At 34.6% G+C, this 16258-nt stretch overlaps 3 protein-coding genes across 3 annotated transcripts; all 3 read left to right on the forward strand.

The window, feature by feature from the left end:
- Window positions 1-2733, forward strand: LOC124454791 (the record flags this gene model as incomplete). The annotated part of the gene is made up of 6 exons (XM_047005543.1): window positions 1-399; window positions 532-674; window positions 775-973; window positions 1561-1743; window positions 2066-2181; window positions 2461-2733. Coding segments are annotated over 6 exons (1218 nt in total), but the record flags the coding sequence as incomplete, so codon positions are not given.
- Window positions 2734-5212: 2479 nt separating this feature from the next.
- On the forward strand, window positions 5213-9766 carry LOC124454465 (cytidine and dCMP deaminase domain-containing protein 1-like). The gene is given in 4 exon segments (XM_047005276.1): window positions 5213-5236; window positions 7396-7474; window positions 8122-8204; window positions 8207-9766. Coding segments are annotated over 2 exon segments (1269 nt in total). The 5' UTR covers window positions 5213-5236; window positions 7396-7474; window positions 8122-8137; the 3' UTR covers window positions 9409-9766.
- A 5130-nt stretch (window positions 9767-14896) lies between these two features.
- Window positions 14897-15973, forward strand: LOC124454792 (cytidine and dCMP deaminase domain-containing protein 1-like). The gene is made up of 2 exons (XM_047005544.1): window positions 14897-15156; window positions 15250-15973. Exons 1-2 carry the CDS (start codon window positions 14897-14899, stop codon window positions 15971-15973), a joined length of 984 nt encoding a protein of 327 aa, XP_046861500.1.
- Window positions 15974-16258: the final 285 nt, after the last annotated feature.

A 16258-nucleotide genomic window follows, 5' to 3' on the forward strand; every position in this document is an offset into this window, starting at 1 on the left:
ACAACCATAGAAACGCCGGAAGACACCAAATGCGACATCGAAAGCACTGCAGATAAATCCGAAAAGTCTTTTCATCCTGCTTTTAATTCTAAATTGTGCGAAGGAAAATTTCAAAATCACGACACACCCAAGTTGAGAAAAGTTCTTCATGAGAAACTGGATGCTATAAAAAACACGTCCTTTCTCGTTGATAAAGTTGGTGATCTTCAAGCAGCTATAGAATCGGTAGACAAAATACACCAGAAACTAATATCTTCTTGCCCAAATGCAAACGGAATTCTGCTTCGAAGTAGTCCGGTGAAAAAGAAACTAAAAATCAATAAAACAGAATACCATCAAGTTTTCCACAAAAGCCTACCAAAACGAAAAAAATGGAGAAAAAAGGATTCACTAGCTCAGGTACGTATGATGTAGTGAAGCAAGATCACAAGCAGAAGTTAAGGGGCCGTATGAAAAGACATTGCTAAGTATTTACTAAAATAATTATAATCAATATATCGTTCACCATCGGGTATGATTTTGTTTCTGTAGAAAACTGAAAAAATACCCATTTGCATAATTGAAGGGATTGAGGATGATGCACTATACAATTCAGACATTGTAGTCGCACAACGTACTAGCTTCCCGCAAGAAGACTTTGACGCAAATAAGGGTTGTGGTGATCATTCCCAACGGTAACGTATAAATCAAATGTCCATTTTTATACAATTTATTGGATAATTCCCTAGTATTTATGGTATATAACAGCTTTAAATATCCTTTCTTTGAATCAAGCAGAAAACACGAACCCTTGTCAAGATTAATAAATGCAACAAAGATGGGGTTCAAATTGCACGACGTATTGTTAGATTTCGGGCAGACACAACTAACACTCGGCGATTTGTGGACACTTATTCCGCCTAAAGTGGCACGTATGCACAGTTTAGAGACATCGTCATTAACAAATTTCCATCCTGGTTGGCTAATTGATAAGGTTGGTAAGCGTCTAGGCTAAATAACCAGTGAAGACAGGGGAGTTAGAAAATGGTAGCTATGGGGGCTTTCGTCCCTTTATATTTAGGGGGCGTCCCCCCTGTTTTCTTATAGTAGGGGGCATCCCCCCTGTTTTCTTATAGTAGGGGGCACTCCCCCTACTTTAAGAAAACAAAATAACATAATGAATCTTACTAGGAATAATTTCATATCACCATTAGGTAGTAAAACAAAATGGGCTGTAATAGAATCGTTTTCTGTCTCGTATTAGGTATTGCTCGTAACAAACTACACTAACGTGGTTATTTCTGAAAAATTAACCGCTCGTCATTTGCTGCAGCGCACCATACTTTGAATTTGCGATTGAATCTAATGTACACAATATGTAAAAACATGATGTTATTGCCAAATTTTTCTTCCCTATTGATGCCCCTGACTGCCCTGAGTGAAGGTATAAAATATACGAACATGATAGAGCGTAGGATTTGCGTGACTAAGGGAAAAATGGTTCTGAAAATACACTGTTACTAATAAAATGTACATATTAAGTCTTTCCTCCATACCAAGTTAGTGTTCGTTCATTTTCAGGTGGTGGAAGCATCTTTGTGGATGTTGACTTTGGAATATAATGTTTTCGCTGCAGATGCATCTTTGACAACAATAGCCAAACGTGGGGCTAGCACCCGTTTGCTGTGGTCTGGCCAATGTTTTTCTTCTGTGTCAAAAATATTTGTTCCTATTAACGAGTATGGTATTCATTGGACATTGCTGGTGAGCAAATGTAGTAACTACTACATGTAACAGGGAATGCAGAGTCAGGGAGGGTGGAGGTGGGACTATGGCCCTCAATTTTGAAAATTTTAGATTTGTCTTTGGATCCAAATCTTGCAACTATTAACTTTTGCATCTTTAGTGGTGGATGGATACATACCCCCTCCCCTTAATGAAAATGTGCTCTGTGGTCCTCGATAAGAACACTGAAAGATTTACTCTTTTACTCTTCAAGACTGAAGGAAATTTTTCTACCATCATATGAATTATTTATGACAATTTATATAAAGAATTTTCCACTTATTTCTAACTTTGCCAATAGGTAATTGACAAATCTAAGAAAATACGATACTTCATTGACCCCATGAATGGACAAAAGGAAATAACAATTGATTTTCAAACACACCCGCATCTTATGGACCTTATAGACAAGATAAGGTTTGATTACTTAAACAAAGATTTAAAAAAATATTGTAAAGGTGTTTACAAGGCATAACAGGATTTTCTTTGAGGGGGGTAAGAGGCAAATTACTTGCTTCCTTGCATGGCATTAAGTACAAATTAGAATCATTACCTAAGACATGTGAATGTAATTGGTCTAATATAAATAGGGAAGTAAGTTTGAAGTTTTTACATTATGCAGAGCAGAGAGATATCTTAAGTATCAAGTTTGATGAAAAAGCAATACTTAAAGTACTGCTACTGTATTTTTTTTAGTGAAATTGCTGACATGAAAACTGGTTGGCATTCTCAATTTTGGTCATGTATCGAGCCATTACATTTCTCACAGCAGGACAGCTTTAATTGTGGTGTACTCATTTGCCTTGTAAGTGAGCACTCCCACAGAGATTTTACAATCCATTCTATTAATTTATACATTGCTCATTTCTTGTAGTTATGGCACTAGATTTCTACAAAATGCAAACCATGCCTACAAATCACAATGCATATAAATATATATAATTATATATATATGGTTATTCCTGTACATTAATTTTAACAATTTCCTTTTCACAGTTTGCAAGGTGTATTTGTGAAAATTCAAGCCTAAACAGAAATTTTAAAATGGAATTAGAGAGAGAGAAACTAATATCACTCATATTTGGCTCTTGCTATGATGATATTCATGAGTATGTTTTAACCAAAGTCTTTAAAGCATTATACAGTGGATGAGAAACTTAAATTCATTTTAAATTCATTTCTTTGTTTTGCTGTAGACTAAATACTGGTGTTTGCAAAATCTGCAAAGATAATGATGGTGAAGACTGGCTTGGATGTGACAAATGCTTTCAGTTTTCCATTCGAGCTGTTTAAATTTAGACTTTTCTGCTGCCCTCTCCAACTATTTTGTTTGTCCATGCTAAAATTATTGGCATTGATATCATACAAATGTGTACATTTATCATCTTTACATTAAATAAGTTTCCAAGGAAACAGGCAAACAGTCATAAGTGCTTCAATGATTGTGCTGGATTTAGAAGAAGTAAACTTGAATAGGTAGCACTTAAAGCTTAGCACAACTTTGTCATAACGTCCTATCCATTTCCTGTATTCTGCTTACAAACCTTTTGCATTATACACTCTAAAAGCATGGTTGTAGTTTCTTAATTCAGTTGCTTAACTTAAAAGTCAAAATTGATTACAGTTTAAATACAAAAACAGTAAATACGAAAAGGAGAATACATACGTAACATACCTGCTTTTGACGAGTGCAGAAAAAAGTTTTCGTATTCAGCGATCAATTACGTAGCATGAACTCATACAACATGTACATCGTTTTTTGCTGACCCTCTAATCTTATCTTTTATCATTTTCAATTATAAACAGTTAACTGTAATTACAACATTGTTGTTATTACAGTTCACTGAATATAAATCATTGGGATAAATGGGAGTAGTTGAATAATACCATTTTATCCACTACACTGACCATAATGCATCGCAGACGCACCCTCTCTCTCCGCCCGGGATGTAATGTTTCCCCAACACAACATTCATCACAACATTCATCAACACATTCAACTAAAATTTATCATTCAAAATGATAAATCGAAAAATCGTCTTTAAAACACGTTTTCCATCAAATACAACAGTAAAAAACAACTCTTAACTGTTTATTACTATTTTACTGTCCTTAACCATCACAAAGAAAGTATAAAAGTCAAAAAATTGAAGAAAACACTAAACTTTAGGTTACAGTGTACTTTTCATTTCCCTTAATTAGCGTATAATTTAAAAACTACACGGTAGAATTTTTTTAAACTTGGCCATATTGTAGATATTTTTATTGCCTAAAATATATCCAAAATCTGGAGCGTGCACAAAAAATAAGTTGTAGAAAATCATCGACATAGTTAGGTCACACGAATGCGCGTAATATGGTCTTATATAATTAAGTTAAGAATTTCAAGTCATTGCTAAACAAAGGCCTGTAAATAAAACTACACGGTAGAATTTTTAAACTTTTCCATATTGTAAATATTCTTATTGTCTATAACATATCCAACATCTGGAGTGCACAAAATATAAAAGGAATAATATTCCTTGAGAATGTACTCTGGTATAAACTGTGAAGTTGGCACCACATTCGACAAACTGTCTATAGCTAAAAACTACACGGTAGATTATTTTAAACTCAATTATATTATAGAATTTTATATTGTCTAAAATATACCCAAAATTTGGAAAGTGCACAAAATATAAAGGATAGAAAACATCGACAAATTTGGATGACTCAAATGCACGTAGTATAATATAATTCTCGACTTAATTATATAAGATCATATTACGCGCATTCTTGTCAGCTATGTCGATGATTTTGTACAACTTATGTTTTTGTGCACTCTCCAGATTTTCGATATATTTTAGGCAATAAAAATATCTACAATATGACCATGTTTAAAAAAATTCTACCTTGTAGTTTTTAAATTATACGCTAATTAAGGGAAATGAAAAGTACACTGTAACCTAAAGTTTAGTGTTTTCTTCAATTTCTTGACTTATATACATTTTTTGTGATGGTTAAGGACAGTAAAATAATAATAAACAGTTAAGAATTGTTTTTTACTGTTGTATTTGATGGAAAACGTGTTTTAAAGACGATTTTTCGATTTATCATTTTGAATGATAAATTTTAGTTGAATGTGTTGATGAATGTTGTGATGAATGTTGTGATGACTGTTGTGTTGAATGTGGTGCCAATTTCACGGTAGTTATTTCTACGGAGAAGGTCTATTTCTACGGAGAAGGTCTATTTCTACGGAGAAGGTCTATTTCTACGGAGAAGGTCTATTTCTACGGAAGGTCTATTTCTACGGAGAAGGTCTATTGCTACGGAGAAGGTCTATTTCTACGGAGAAGGTCTATTTCTACGGAGAAGGTCGATTTCTACGGAGAAGGTCCTTTCCACGGAGAAGGTCTATTTGGAGAAGGTCTATTTCTACGGAGAAAGTCGATTTCTACGGAGAAGGTCGATTTCTACGGAGAAACTGGACGTAAGTTTTGTATAACGAAGTCGTGTCCTTATGGGCACCGTAGAGGGAGTCTGAGGAATCTCCTGAGAAATTTTGAATTTCAGAGCCTTGAAAATGCCATTTTCAGCGTTTTAGAGCAATGCAAAATGTATTTTGTGGGCATCGTTTTTGCGTAAAACAACACATTTTGCTTACGTTTTTCAAACAAAATAAAATGAAGTGAACAATACTTGAATGTTTTGCCAAATATTTAGGCTCATTATCATGCCAAATATATGGCTCATTAGCATGTCTAGGAACGTAAAATTTATTTTACAATAATGCTATTCAAAAACAGATATAGTCTTTAAACATTTCTACCAAGTTGTCAGGCATGGACCCCCCTAGAGACCCCCATTCAAACCTCTATGTAATGAGTTAAGTTAGAAATTTGGTACTACAAGGGACAGTTCATAGATATAGAAAAGCTCAGCCTTCAAACCATGCAAATTTATTGTAACCCTTTACCCATCTCCACATCAGTGTCGGCAAATTCACTTTTTGAGAAAAAACTCAAAATTTTTTTCTGCCAAAGATTAAGCAAAAATTATCAGAGTGAAAATTGCAGTTAAAACAGTTTAATGCCATAAATCTTTATTAGGCATTTCACTAGACTATTATCTCCTGTAAGTATATGCAAGGTGTGCTATATAGCAATCACTAGTAGCATTGTATTTGCGAATACAAACAGAATGTAACCAACATGTCTTTAATTATATAATTACATGAATGTTAAAATTGGTTCATGTGTCATGGTTACTGGTTATGATAAATATCTCTTCATATGATCAAAGCTCGTTTAAATGTAAATCTGAAATAATTTAGTTTAGAAATTATAATGATCATCAGAAAAATTACCTAGTGATCATGAAAAATACTTTGCTATTTTGCCAAATTTCAAGGTTTATCTGCATAAATAGAAAGACATTTTTACTTTATAGAAAATGCTTTTTATACATCAATAGCCCTTTGGAATTTATGGCAAACAATCTGGTATGAGCTGTAGATTAACACACCTTTACATCTCTACATGAGGTGTTCAGTTAGAAAAGGGGACAATATGTGACATGGGACAATATTTCATGTATGTGAAATACTAAGGTTTAATATCATTCCAGTCAAATTGTCAAAATGGTTGGGGTTCAGGTTGGGTATCAAATCTTAAACAATATGTAGTATAACTGTCTAATGATTGAATAATCAATGATCAAAAACTGAAAAGCCCGAACATTTGTTTATGATAAAGTAAATAGTATGGCTCCTTATGGCTGCAGATTTTGTCCATTGAAATATATTTGCAGGAATGTAGGATTTCGCTGCCATATACGGCCACGATTCCCAAGCACTAAAGAAATCATAGCTAAAGTCCTTCAATCCTTAACAATTTTGAAGCATTTGATATATTACATTGCATGCACTTCAGTTGTCCTTTCTACGATTTTGGATGTAAATTTCTGCTGATAAAACTCAAAACAATGTTGGCTTTCTATTGAACATCAATGACTGAAATGTCGCTCGAGAGATCGTCTTTGCCAAGCATTTACAATTATCCATAAATTTTTCACCCTCTTGAAAAAATTCACAGTTTCGACAGCAGCATTCATGTCATTATATGAATTTGTAAAAGATTTCCATAGATTCCATCTGATTGTAGTTTAGTTTCTATCATGACTATGAAACGATCAAACATTCAATTCAGACAGTGATCATTTATTCAGTTCATCTCGATCAAATCAAACCAATCACAATGAAACAAACAAATGAACAATGTCATCATTGAATCTCCATATGCCGTCAGTCCAGACTCCAGATGTCAAAATAGGGGTTTTGGCGTTCATAGACTCTCCTTTATCCGTCGAACCAGTCAAGCCACCTGCTTATCAGTCAGTTATTCCAGGTCAATTAAAATTCAACTGATCTGGTTACCAACGAGATATTCATTGGATTAGTCATTAGTTTTCAATAATAATTAAAGCTGGATTTTTATCACGAAGTAAATGCGATAATAAGAATAATTAATGAATTTTAATTAACATGAATAGGTAATTTTGGAATTTCAAACATCAGTCGCGCGACTGATTTCACATACTCAGATCCGCCCTGCGGGATCAAAGGCTAAAATACTTATATTTCACTTGCAGGTAAGATAATTTCAAGTGAAACGGTCACAGGAGGTAAGATAATTTCAAGTGAAAAGAAATCTGTCCCACTTTCTTCAAGGTAATATTAATTTTCTTCTATTAACGCATACTTACCAACCTGGGGGTTCTAGGTTACCGCCATCCGTGTGTTGGGTGACGGCGCAACATTTCATGTTAGTTTATTATTTTCCGAAAATGATTGTTTTCTCCAAAATATCTCATGAAATACTTTAGCTTTTGTAAAAAATCACATCATTAGATAGCGTACAATATATGCTTTATGTTGATACAAATTTTATTACTAAAACCTGTCTTATTACGATGAAAATATGTGTCTATGTGCCATCAACGTTATGGAAAATTATAACGCAACAAAACACTAACAACAAGCTGATTGGAATTTTACAGTTTTATGTTTTAGATATTGTAAAACAGAGCATACCATTGTAAAATTCACTCATTTTTTTCAGATAGGTGAAATGATAGCTTTTCGCAATAAAATTAGGGCTGTTTTGGGCAATCTGTTATAAATCCTTCTGAAATGTTTTTAAGGGAAATGTTCGTTGCCATGGCGATACATTCATAACGTCTTAAAGAAAACCACCGCTCAAACACTCTTTATTTTATATAAAACTATGAAAATACTTCATCTTAACCTTTATAAATTATGAATGTTTATAGTACATCCATACAAGCTGACAGGCAACGTATTTATTTTATATTTAGGGTAGAATTGAATATCATGGCATCATCATCCAAGAAAATCAAACTTTACGCAAACAATCCACCGCGAATTAGTAAAGAAGATCTTTCATGATCATCGCACTCTGGATGGAAGATTTTGTCACCCATGAAGAAGCTGAAATCGATGAGAATATTAACCAAGTTGGGGCAGTATTAGTGTCTGCTGACGACATGATATACGCAGCTGACTGTTCACGAGAGGGAGTTCATGCAGTTGCTAGACTATTGATAAAACATCCAGAAAAAGCGAAAGGCTCCAAAATCTTCATGTCTCGAAAACCTTGCCATCTTTGTGCGAAACTTCTCGTTCAAACAGAGGTTCAACGCGTTTTATCTTCCCTTTATCCAGAGTATTATGTTTCATCCAACGAAAGTAAAATCGACGAAGTCGATGAGATGTTTAAGTCAAGCTCAATCTCTGCATCATTGTTTGTGTTTGATATAAAAAAGAGCGTCCTTGAACACGAAAAACTAAACAGGCGTTCGTTGAGGAAATGTGATATTAATCGCAATAAAAGTCGCATTAAAAGAAAGTTTAAGCTTAATCAATGGAAATCAGATTGGCTCGCCAAGAAGCGTGGAGAGCCGTGTGCAAAAATCAAACGCGAGCTTCCCTGGCCAATATTTGATTTTGGAATTTGCCGAAGCGTCAAAAATCAGTTCGACGATGCAATAGAATGGATGGCAAGGGTAATTGATGCGAGTGGAAGGTCTTTAAAAGGCAATTTCCGGTACTGTCCTCTTTTGCCAAAGGACATTGAATTTAGCTCTACAAGTGAAACGCAACCATTGAGTAATTTCGACCCTACAAAGGAGAGCTGTCAACAGAAAGCTAATCATTTAATGATTCTTGCAAGTTTTCTTACTCGACGTACAGATGATCCAAAAACAGGAGTGGGGGCCGTGATTGTAAACTCAAAGATGGATATCCTCTCGTTTGGTTGGAATGGATTCCCACGAAGAGCTGTTTATGGTGAGTTTGGAAGAGGATCGAACAGCGATAAAGGTGTCAAGTCGAAGATTCCCTACGTATTACATGCCGAGCAAAATGCTTTGCTCATGCGTAATGGTCAAAACGTGAAAGATGCGATCCTTTTTGTAACAAAGCAACCGTGTAACGAATGCACACCATTGTTAGCGATGGAAGGAATCAAAACAGTTGTGGTGGGCGAAGAAGTTAAAGAAGATCTACCACAAAAACGATTAGGGTATGACAAGTTTATACAAAAATTGAAAGATAAAGAGTTTGTATGCTTTGAATCTTATTAAAGAGATTCAAAGCAAGATCGTTGAGGAAAACGTAAGAATCAGAGTAAAGGCTAGCGTAAAAGCAGTAAAACAAAGATTTTTTCAAATCAATCGGTTAATTCATCTCACTTGGGTTATTTCTCAGCATTTTGTGTTTACTATTCTTCTTTTTACCTATGAATATGTGAATATTAAAGCCCAGCAAAGTGCTTTTAAAGAGCCATTTAATACAAAAATAACGTATAAAAGAAATATCTATTTAGAAGCGTAACGTTTCTTTTTGACACTCAAGACATCATCAGACAGTATTAAATTACAAGTATAGAGGGATGTATATATAATAGTTATTTACATAATATTAAATCATAATATTAAATAACATGGTGGGATGAAAACGTGAAAGTAAAGATGGTATGACGTGGGATAAGTGGAAATCACGAAAGGAGCGAAAAACACACACAATCATATAGTATACAGACATGAGGACGGACGAAATTAGATTAAAGCAACTGAAGGACAATGGAGTTTCCTTGGATGTTAAGAGATGGTTTCATTTTGCTGATTAAGAGGCTTTCGTGAATAAGAAGCTCTTTTATTTTAGTATTTTAAAATCCTCGAAGGTGGCAGTGTGTCCTGTGGATTTAAGGTGTGATAGTATAGAGGAATGACTACCATGTTTAGAAGGTTTACCAGTCAAAGGGGTGATGCCCAAATGCTCTGAAATTTGAGTGTGTAAGTGGCGGATGGTTTGTAGATCACTGCGTTCTCATGTACACACACATGCTGTAGGAGGTGAAGGCTTGAGTCCAGCTAAATGTGGCTTAAGTTAAAAAAACGACTCTCAACTATCTGATATAATACTCATTGAAGTACACAATTAATGTTGCTTTAGTTTTTCTTGTGTCATCGGTGATCCCCTTAGTTCCTCTGGCATAGATTCCAGAGTGGTTTTAGTGTTTTGCTTAATACTACTCCCGTATTCGTTGACCACACACCGCAAGTCATCGTAATAATAGTGGATCTGTTCTTAGCCTCCCTTCTTAAATATGTCCCATAAATTCGCAATCGGACGCGAGTTTACAACCTTGTACCAAATGGAATTGCCAATCTTTAAAGGGTTGAATGATATTTTTCTCACGTATTTCTTTAAAGATTGCCAACGTCATCATATCTAAAACAACCAATGACTGCTGCCCTATATATATTTAACTGCTGATTCAACGAACGAATTTATCAATCGCTGAGTTCTGACAAAAAAAGGCACTAACTATTGCCATGTATTTAAACGAGGGATTCGTAATTATTTCAAGGTTCTCTGAACAACAGCTTTTGACATTTTCAACTTTTCTCATTTTCTCATTTTCAACTTTTCTCTCTTTTTTTTGCCAAAACGGTTGTTCTCTGATTTTTAGTTCTAATAAAATCTTCTTTTTATACAGAAGACTTTCCTGACTGGACGAAATCTTTCTGTATTTCCCTTTATATGAAGCATCTGAGTCATACCCTTGTAATTCACCGTAGAAATTATACACAGTGCATTTTTATAAAACAAAGGGAAAGTCGGAATTTCAGGACATAATTCTCACACTAGGGAATTTAGAATAAAACAAATCACTAGTGACGACATTATTTGATCGCTCAGGTATCGTGCTCTAAACCGTCAAAATATGATATTTTAAATCTTTAATGTCCATAAAATTAAGAACGTTACATCAGCTTCATTGCCAAGGATTGAGTTGATATCCTAAATTCATGAAAATGACGTAAAAGACAGGCAAGTCGACTTTGGCATTATGAAACGATCATCAAACTGAGATATTCACTCAAATGTAATCGAAATTAAACAATTGGTACTTTTCACAGATAATTTTGTTTCATGAGTTGTATTGATGTTTGAATTATGAATTTATGTGTTCGTGGACATGCTTGCAAGAAGGAAGTTCTACCTCATGCTGTGATGAACTGACAAAACAAGTTTTAACATGTATAGCAAAATTTAAACAATGAATCTTATGATATTCGAATCAAACATATTTATTACTTGTACTTGGGAGAACAAGGTGCAAGAATTTTCCTGCTTCCGATATCCTGCTTCATTTCAAGGTCAATTCAATTCATTTATTATAAACATTGTTATAAAAAGCACGTGACGTCCAAGATTGTTTGCTTGTTGCGTGGCATAACACGGAAGCAGCAGAAAAATTGAATTGTCACTGTGCACGTCAAAAAACGAATGTAATTTTATCATTTCAAATGAAAAGAAATATTTCTCGTGGCATAAACGTACATTTATCTGTGTATTAAAAAAAAGCCTTCTCAATTATGAATTAGTTTAAGATGCTCACGTTCTGTATAACATAATTTTTGTCTCTGAAAACTTCTAAGAGTCGATTTATAACATTATGAATTATTGGCATTCAATAAAAACTTTTTGTTTTTGTTTAAAACCATTTAAAACCGTTTTGTATGAACCATTTAAAACTTAAAAAGCAGGTGACTATACATTACAGCGCAAAAAAGCTTTTTCATGAAATTTGAATTTCGATTCTCAATATTGTATTTTTGATTTGCTAGTTTAATCAGTCACTCGTCTTCTAATCTTAAATATTCTTACCTTTATTGATGCATCTCCAATGTTACGCTTGTCACGCAGTGTGTGTTCAGCGTTCAATAATTACAAATGTTTAGAATTTACTCATACGAGCAGCAGCTGACATCAATCACACTTATTTTGTGTCTAGTGTAGAATGGCTGGCAACAGCAAAAGGGAACAATTACGTGATGTTTCATACGCAGATAGTCCACCGCGAATTAGTAAAGAAGATCTTTTCATGATCATCGCACTCTTAATACTATTCCCGTATTTGTTTACAACACACAGCTGGTCAATCTGATCTTAGCCTTCTGCCTTCTTAACTCCCGAAAATTTGCAATGGGATTCAGATCCGGTGTTCGGGGAAAAAAATTTACGAGAACCAGATCACTTATGTTCTCTTTTTTGTAAATATTTTTTTACATAAGGGAAGTTAGTTTTGTATAGTTATCCTTTATTGAAACGAATCCTCTTCCGCACAGCCTTGTATATCTCATGAAATTTGCACGTCTTTAAATGGTTGAATGATATTCTTGTCAAGCATTTCTGGATCGCCAAAGTCATCGTGCATATCTGAAGCAACTCCAGACAGCTGCCAAAACTATATGTTAAACTGTTGGTTGAACGAACGAATCCATCAATCGCTTTTATACGTCTGACAAACGGGCACCAACTATTGCCATGTATTTGAAAGAAGGTTTTTTTTAACAAAGAGTACGTTCTTTACGGGAGGGAGGTTTCTCGTGTGTTTCTTTAACTGTTGTATAAATATCTCTAGCTGTCACAGTGGTGTTGTTTTCTTTAATATACTTCTCTTCCTTCAGGCTCGTAGAGTTTGTCTTATCCATCCTTCGTTGGGTTAGAGTTTGTTTCTCTTAATCATTGCAAAGCTCTCCAATCAAGGGCTTTGACGTTTTCAACTTTTCTGAAAACTGCGAAAATTCGATCCTTTTATATTCTAATATTTTCTAATTTCCACCATCATTTGCACAATGGTAAAATCTACTGTTGTTCTTCTATCATGAACTGTATAGTTCGGTTAAAATATTTCTGACTTTTGGTGTTCGTAAAAATCTTTTTATACAAGGCTTTCTTGTTTATCCCCCCCCCCCGACATATTTAATTCTTTCTATACTTCTCTTGATATGAAGCATCTGAGTCATACCATTGTAATTCACTATAGAAATTGTAAACAGTGCATTTTTACAGGACAAAGTCGGAATAAGAGTTCATTATTCTCGCACTTGGGACAGTAAAACACACGACAAGTAATGGCTATAATCCATCGCTTTCGCGGGCCTTGTACTCTTAGCCATACCAAAATTGTCACATGATCTTTTTAATCTTTAATATCAATGAAATAAAGAACTTTACGTTAGGTTCTTTGTCAATCGAACGTATCGTCAGGATATTTAAGTCAAGTTCATGTTTAAGTCATGACATTGTAGCATCATAAATCCACGAAAATGACAAACAAGATAGTCCAGTGTACTTTCGCATTATGAAAAAAGACATTCACTCAAACAAAATATTTACTCAACTCCATGTAATTAAACGTTTGACAGTTTCTACAGATGATTCTGTTTTGAGTTGTTTTGGATGTTTGAATTAGGTAACTATGTTTTGTGGATTTGCTGTCAAGCTGTACCGCATGCTGTGACAAACTAATTTGAACATTATATGAATATTTGAACAAAGCACAGTTATACTTGCGAGCTCAAGATGCAAAAATTTTTGCGACATCCTACCTAATTTCAAAGTGAAATCAATTGCTTGTATAAATCACTATCATCGATAGTAGAAAGCAGGTGATGCCCAAAATTGTCTGCTTGTTGCTTGGCACAACACGGAAGCAGTAGAAATATTAAATTATCGTCGTATACGTGGACAAACGAAGGTACTTTTATCATTTCAAGTCAAAAGAAATCTGTTCTCGTTGCATCAAGGTATCGTAAATTTATCTTTAACTCTTCTTCTAAATGCTACTTTGATTTCATTGTTCTTTTTGTTATGTTTGACACTTGTATAGGTAGGCAACACACAGCAAAAATATGAGTGTTTGAATTTACATTCGCCTTATCGCGCAAACATTTCTTGTGCAATCAGTACGCAAACAACTATTAGCTATTTTTACTGGAGCAACTTTAGTTCTAAAATTTTATTTTTAATTTGTGCTCAACTTTTCAACATGTTGTGCAACTGCCTGTACATAAAAATACCGCGTCGATTCCGTCTTTCAAATGGAAGTTTTCTCAATTATGGATTCGTTTCACTTTTCTTCCCTTACCAAAAGGATGAAAGCATTCGCAGTTCAATTCAAATAACATCCCACTTTAACGTTTTTGTATGCCACATGCAGTATAATGATTTTCAACCAACCCTCAAAGTTCTTGCGACTGACATGCATATATTTTGTATTTAATGTAAGACTAAAATAACATGAATGGAAAAATACATGTCTGTCTATAACTGTTTACGTTCTGTCTAACATGAATTTTGTCTATAACTGCTTACGTTCTGTCTAACATGAACTTTATAAATGATTGGCATTCAACTTCAAAACCATGACGCAAGAAAAAACTTTTTCTTTAAAAATTTCTTAAATTAGCTACAAAGCATGCAGGTGACTACGTTATCTTTTTGTCCACACATTTTTCGATTACTCGTGATAAATGACCATCATTCATCGAAAAAGCTATGATCAAAACAAAATAGGTTATTTCTCGAAATGTGTACTTTGAAGCTTATAATTTTGTGTATTCGACCCCCTATGCTTGCTCAATCAGCCAATTATATGTCTCCTTTAGGTTACGCTCGTCGCATAGCGCGGGGTTCAATAATTATAAATGTTTATAATTCATCCATATACCATATACAAGCTGACGTCTATTATATTTATTTCATATATAGTATAGAATGTCTGGCGACAATTCCTACGCAAACAATCCACCGCGAATTAGTAAAGATAATCTTTTCATGATCATCGCACTCTGGATGAAAGATTTTGTCACCCGTGAAGGAGCCAAAATCGATGAGAATATTAACCAAGTTGGGGCAGTATTAGTATCTGCTGACGACAAGATATACGCAGCTGACTGTTCACGAGAGGGAATTCATGCCGTTGCTAGACTATTGATAAAACATCCAGAAAGAGCGAAAGGCTCCAAAATCTTCATGTCTCGAAAGCCTTGTTATTTTTGTGCAAAACTTCTTGTTCGATCAAAAGTAGACCGTGTAGATTATCTTCCCTTTAAACCAGAATAATATAGATCAAGGGGAAAGTCGTCAGGCAACGACTATAAAATCGACGAAGTCGGTGAGATATTTAAGTCAAGCTCAGTTGCTGCATCATTGTTTATATTTGATATAAGAAAGAATGTTCTTGAAGACGTTAGGCATTGTAAATCAAATAAACCATTCAATGAATCTAAGTTTAATAAATGGGAGTCAGAATGGCTCACTGAGGAAAAGGAAAAAATCAAACGCGAGCAAGCATGGCCAGCGTATGATAAGAAAATGGACAAGAGAGTTAAAGAACGGTTTGTTGACGCAGCGAAATGGATAGCAAGGGTTATGCATGCGACTGGAAGGTCTTCAAAAGACTCTTTTCAGATACATCCATATGTAAAATCTCAATCCAGTGATTTCGACCCTACAGATCCGAAAAATCGACAAAAAGCCAATCATTTGTTGACTCTTGCAAGTTTTCTTGCTCAACGTTCGGATGATCCGAAAACTGGAGATGGAGCCGTGATTGTGAACTCAAAGTTGGAAATCCTCGGATTTGGTTTGAACGGATATCCACTAAAACTGCGTTATGGTGAATATGGAAGAGGATCAAGCCGCAATATAGGTGTCGAGCAAAAACTTCCATACGTTTTGCACGCCGAAGAAAATGCTTTACTCATGCGCAATTGCCACAACCTTAAAGATACTATTGTTTTTGTAACAAAGCAACCGTGTGATGACTTTATTAGCAATGGAAGAAATTAGAACAATCGTGGTGAATGAAAAAATTGAGAGAGAAGTTGAGAAAGAAGATAAGGAAAACGTTGAGGAAGGAAAGTTTACGTACAACAAACTTCCCGAAATGATAAAGAAAAATGTATTTTCATGCTTTGAAGCTGTCGAAGAAGCAGCCCCTGAGACTGAAAATCTCTTTTTCTATAGAATTTGTGTCCTTTCTTAACATTTTCATTTATTGAAAATATTTTTGAATATTTATTGGGGGTTTTTAAGAAGAAGAAATACAAACAAGATGCCCACAAATGTTGAAAA

The sequence above is a fragment of the Xenia sp. Carnegie-2017 genome, unplaced genomic scaffold (assembly GCF_021976095.1).
Source record: "Xenia sp. Carnegie-2017 unplaced genomic scaffold, XeniaSp_v1 HiC_scaffold_3, whole genome shotgun sequence".
NCBI classification, from domain to species: Eukaryota; Metazoa; Cnidaria; class Anthozoa; order Malacalcyonacea; family Xeniidae; genus Xenia; species Xenia sp. Carnegie-2017.